Source organism: Lampris incognitus, chromosome 9, assembly GCF_029633865.1.
Source record: "Lampris incognitus isolate fLamInc1 chromosome 9, fLamInc1.hap2, whole genome shotgun sequence".
Lineage (NCBI taxonomy): Eukaryota > Metazoa > Chordata > Actinopteri > Lampriformes > Lampridae > Lampris > Lampris incognitus.
The window spans coordinates 13,085,314-13,091,065 of record NC_079219.1 but is presented as its reverse complement, the minus strand read 5'-3'; the positions used below and the strand labels follow the sequence as shown (position 1 = coordinate 13,091,065).

The window sequence follows — 5,752 nt, the reverse complement described above, 5'->3', positions numbered from 1 at the left end:
CTAATGAAATATATAAATGATTTAGACAAAACTAGTAAATACAGAGAGAAGCAATGCAATAGACGGAAGGAATTGACAGAGGGCAGAGAGAGAGAATAAACAGCATAGATGAATAAAAGGAACCCTAAAGCACATTGCCTTGAAACAAGAAAAAAAAAACCAAGGTGAAATCTCAGATCAGTGGAAGCTGAATGTCACTATTCATTCTACTGTAAGACTGATAACTGCACTTAAAGAGGCAGGCAGGTAAACAGATACTTCGCTGAGAATAGCTCCTCCTCTTCAGCATGACTTTTAAGATGAAACTCAGTCCTCTCTTTTCAGTCCCAGTCGTCCAGTCTCCACAAAATGCATTTGGCTGTTGTGATCTTTGGGAGTTTACTATTATCTAAAGGCAAGTTTTCACGGTAAAACCCTGTTGTTTTCTGTCAGGACTAAGCTGCTTTGGTTCTTTTCTCTTTAACAGGTTTGCAGTTAGAGTCAAATTTCCATTAATATTGTAGAAATTTCCAGCTGTTCCGCAATCAGCTCCTTGCGGTACTAAAGCACGCTTCTTTATAAAGGTGATTTGCTCAAGGAATAAAAAAGAAAGCGTTTCTTAGCATAAATTTAAAAAAAAACTTTGCATATTTTCTATTTTTTAATATCTTCTAATATTCATGACAGCAATGATTATGAGCTTAGGTGAAACTGATTATATACATCATGTATATTGACTTGGTTTCCTAGCCACTACACTGAAATGTTACCAGTGTACACAAGGAACTTCAGAGTCCTGCACAGACAAGCAGCAAGAATGTCCCGGGTCCACCAATTGCGCATTAGTGAGGATCAATTCATTCATGGGTAAGTAATACTGTATATTGTATTTCAAAAAATTGCCTGTTCTCTTCCAGAATTCCATTTTACTTTTAATTATGAGTCTTGGTTACAGCTGCAAGGTGAGCATTTTCTTTGGATTAAGTAATTTAGGACTTCTAGCAATGGTTGTTTAATCCGGATGAGAGATGAATACACCAATACAACCAGATACATAAAATAAAGTCTTTTCATGGGCTGTCATTCAGATGAACGCTTAACATTGTCAAATAAATCCAACCATTTTGTATATACTGTACTGTACATTGTGTTTATACTGGTAGGCTCTGTCATGTCCAGCTACTTCAGGCATGTAGTCAGTAACCTGCTAACATCTATTTCAGCATCTCAGATATATTCTCTGCACCATTGCACTTAATTGCCTCTTATTTTGCCTGCATATAGTAAATCCTTGTGTATACAGCTGACGATTGTTGTGATGTTATGTAGTTATTCTATGTTAAGTATGCTGAAAGAGCCACGAAACCGGAGTCAAATTCCATGTATGTGCAAACCTACATGGCCAAAACATGACTCTGATTCTGAGATCAATGCTAGAAATTATTGAATTTTCACAACTGAGTCAACAATACTTTTATGACTTAGATTATTCCAGAGGAATTATTTCTTGCCCACTCACAACTGTATGCCTATACCTACCGGAAGTCAGATCCTTCCCTTCAACCCTCTTTCTGAGGTTTCTCCCATTTTCTATCCTGAAGAAGGTTATTCCTTATCCAAATTGAGTGTGCAAGGATGAGATGTTGTTTGCTGTCATTTACTGCACCTATCTGTTTCCCACTGTGACTGTGAAGCACACTGAGACTGCAGTTGTGAATTGGGCTATATATATGTTTGACTTAATTTGCCAATTGGACGTATCTCCTCTGTCTAGGAGGCGCACAAATGTCAGATGTGAGCATGAAATCGTGTGCCATGCTTTTCCAGTGCATTAATGGCTCAATCAACTTTGGAATCACCAGGACTCAAATCAGCAGCAGGTGTTGTTCAACTGATCTTTGCAACTCTCAAAATATCCCAGGTTAATGCATATAGATCTTAAACACCAATGGCAATAATCATCGTATGTAAGTACACAATTGTAGAAATGCATGTCTGTGCTCTTTATCCTATCTTAAACATGTATATTCCAGTGCTCAATAACTCAAATCCCAATGGTAGAAGGTGCTTCACCTGCAACAGTCAGGACTGTGCTGCTACTCTCGACTGCTTGGGAGAGGAGGACCGCTGCATCACAACAAAAGGTGCGTTTGCAATGGCAAGAAAGGACCAGCCCATTACTTTTCCCAATTATTTACAGTACATTCAACAGGAAATGTGCCCGGTGATGGAAACGAACCTTAAGAATGACGGTGTTTTTTGTTCACATAGTGGAAGTGGGCAACAAGAAAATGGACATGAAAGGCTGTGCCTCCAAGAGTGTTTGTATTGGAGGAGCAGCAGCACAGATGGGAGGGAGCATGACGGGGGACTTGAACTGCTGTGAGGGAAACTTATGCAATTACAGCAAAAGCATAGAAGTTAGTCTCTTTCTGCTGGTAACTTTAGCGGTTTCTATTGTCCTGTTGCAATGAGAGGCACCGCCTCAGAACATTTTCTTTATTCTCTGCTCCATACACAACCTTGTTCTTTTTTACACCCTTGGTCACAGTATCTTACCTTTTGTATTTGGTGTTTCAGAAGCCTTTTTCTCACATGACCATCCTCCAATATTACTCTGTCTGCAGAGCTGCCATATGCTCCCCTCTCTATGTGCTGCACCCATTTGCAGAACGTTTGTCAGATTTTCAGATGACATGCAGCACACTTGCTATAGGCTAAGTTGGTCAGTTTTGATGCATTTTCTCCCCTTGACATGTTTTGTACCCCTAATTTTGTAAAAGTGAGCATTGAGTGTTTACACTGGCTTTACCAAGAGGGGTCCATAGCTGACATTTTGCTCACGTTTGAACTGTTTTAACTAGTTAAACTCCGGCTGAAATGTATTTCTCTTGAGATCGACCCAATACAAGATAATTAGACAGGGGAAAAAAACAATTTGTTTTGTAGCTCAACGCTGTACAAATGAACATTCTCTTCAACGTCTATACTGTCTTTATTGAAGATGTTCTAATGGGAAATGCCTTTTTTTTATTGCGATTAATGCACTCCACCTTAAAAGTATAATGTCTAAAGACCTGATGATCACAATTTCCTTGTTTGCCAGAATCCCATTTGATACAATCTGATCTGACACCTGACACCTGTCGTGCACATATTTTAATGTTTATGGATGTTTAGGTGCATACAGAGCTTAATGGGTTGAAGTTCAGTTCTTCCTGTGTGAATAACTGACGGTTATGTATCACAATTTTAATAGCTCCTAATTTTTAGTTTGTTAACTGAAACTAACCAATAAAGTACTTTGACAAAAAAGCATGTCATTAATGCATTTTGAATGGGACAGGATATTTCCAAGTGGCAGTATGATGCATATTCAGAAGGACACCATATCATAAGTCAAAGAGAATATAACTTGTTGCTTAATATGAAAATGAGTTGTCATACATTGTTGATGCACAAATCTCTATATTTGTTTTTAATAAAATTTGGGTTGTGTGTGTAAAATTGGGTGAATATTTCTGAATGGGTTTCTCACCAAAACAAACAGTGCAAGCTAACAAGCCAACTGTACCCTTCGGGAATTCTTAGCTAGGATATCATGTCATTTTACGGCCATTATGTTATGTGCATTTTCTATAACCTTACTAAATTTGATGCAGAATGAGATCATAAAATAAATTCTGATTTAACTGTGGGGATTTGTAATACATAATAAAACGATCACCAATCATAGGTGGCAAATAGTCTGTTGACTGATATAAGATGAAGGACATTATAAATGAAAGAACTTGCAGTGTACTAAACAAGTACATCCATTGATTCAGAGTCCAATTTACCAATTCAGAGTACACACGCAGGCATGGTATTAGAGATGATGGGACAATGCCACTACAATGCGGGAGGTGCTCCTGACCAGAGGGCTCCATGATGACTTGAAGGATTTAACAGTTTGCATATAAATTGTAATCCTGCCATGTAGATGGGAGGAAAAAATAGTCAATTCTGACTTTCAAGATGTTTTTGAGGACTATTTCACAGTATACCTTGATCTTATATGATCCATGTTCCTTATTTAAACTATGAAACGGGATTCAAGAGCAGTTTTATAGTTTGGTCATTTGTGCATTACTTCTGATAAAAGCAATGTAGCTTCAAAAGCTGGACTCATGCTAGTGATGAATCCAATGTAATTCACATTAAGCCTGGGGGACAATGCCAATGTAATCCCTGCTGTTTCCCCTGACATCTGGACTCCCAGCATTACTACTTACCAGTGTGCTGTCAAACAAAGGTGTGGCAGGGTGAGCAGCCCTCTGATTACTATGTAAAATAAGGATAAGAATAAATGCAAAAAATTAACGATCAAGTGATGTGCAAATGCAATAGCGCAATGCATATGAGAGGCAGGAGTTATGGTGTTCAGTAGACTTAGAAGTGTTTGTACTGGAGAAACTTACCTCTTGGGCGACGGGAAGCGGGGTTTGGAGATATGAGTGTCACAATTTACAGAGTTGGTGTTGCTTCTTAGAGGAGGAACAGTAGGATACAAATTATCAGTGTGTTCTATCAATGAAGGTGGAAGGAAAATAGCACAATTACAAAGTATAGTGTCTAAATGATCAGTGTCTTACAAGTAAGCCAACATTAATGGCAGCAATGTTCCCCTGAGGTCTCCTATAGAGTGACCAAAATAGAATGGAAATATTTCAAAATACAGATAGGATAGAATATATTTCATACATTAGATATTAAATACAAATATTCTAATATTTAAAACATAGGTATTTTTGAAGGACGTATCTAAAAAAAAACCCAAAAAAACAAAAATTAGCCTACTAAAAAGGAGATAAGGTCTCCAGGGAATCTGGTGGTTAGAGTTGGCTCAAGGTACAGATGTGTGTCCCGATTAAAGAACACGGAAATGGACTTATCCAGTTATGCTGCTTTCATTTAGGCATCAGCGTCGGGACTCTCTAGGAGGTCTAGGTGCACACATTGAGTCATTATGCATCTATAAATGATCCCCCATCGCTTCTCTGTCTGATGTCCAATTTTCACGGTAAAGGGCCCAAAACAATCCACACCGGTCGAGTAAAGGGGTGGTTTATACAGGCACAGACGAGCTGGTGGTAAATCTGCCATCTTAGGCACAGAAGGATTGGCACGCCATGCTTGGCGCTGCAAGCAGGTGCTCTGATACCTCTTTATGGCTTCCCTCCCCCACAGGATCCAAAACCGGCGACACAGTTCAGATAGCACTCTCTCTGGTCCAGGATGAAGGAGGGCCTCATCGAAGTCCTGGATGATTAGCTTAGTCAGAGGATGTTTGGGATCTAGCATGATTGGATGGATAGAATCTGACTTTAGCTGCTCAACTTTTCACAGTCTCCCTCCAACTCTAAGGAGTCCTGTTTCCCCTCTCGTACTGACTGTTGGTTGGTAGGGATCAAACAGACATGAACACCTTGACCTCATCTGGGAATGACTCCAACTGCGCCTGCTTTAGAAGAAGGTTCTCTGCTTTGATGTAGTCAGCTGCTTCACTAGGTGAGCTAGAGCTTAGATTGGCTGCCCCATGTAAGGTTTTTGTTGTCGCCTGCATGAGGTCATTCCATGTGGAGAACATGTTGACATCAGGGAGTTGAGGACAGGGATTGATAGTCACATGTCCACAGAAAGCTGATTTTTTTAAGTTTGCTATCCTCTGGTTCCGGATAGGCTGAAGGGCTGGTTGGCCAATGATCTTCAGTATGATGCAGGAACTCCAGGC

General features: G+C 39.5%; 1 protein-coding gene across 1 annotated transcript; it reads left to right on the top strand.

The window, feature by feature from the left end:
- Nucleotides 1–842: 842 nt before the first annotated feature.
- Nucleotides 843–2,453, top strand: LOC130118459 (urokinase plasminogen activator surface receptor-like). The gene is made up of 4 exons (XM_056286914.1): nt 843–846; nt 1,754–1,900; nt 2,013–2,123; nt 2,251–2,453. Exons 1-4 carry the CDS (start codon nt 843–845, stop codon nt 2,451–2,453), a joined length of 465 nt encoding a protein of 154 aa, XP_056142889.1.
- The last annotated feature ends 3,299 nt before the right edge of the window (nt 2,454–5,752 follow it).

Coding starts and splice junctions, on each gene's coding strand:
- LOC130118459 (XM_056286914.1), top strand. Junction 1,901..2,012: donor CAACTCTCAAAATATCCCAG/GTTAATGCATAT, acceptor TGTATATTCCAG/TGCTCAATAACTCAAATCCC. Junction 2,124..2,250: donor CCGCTGCATCACAACAAAAG/GTGCGTTTGCAA, acceptor TTGTTCACATAG/TGGAAGTGGGCAACAAGAAA.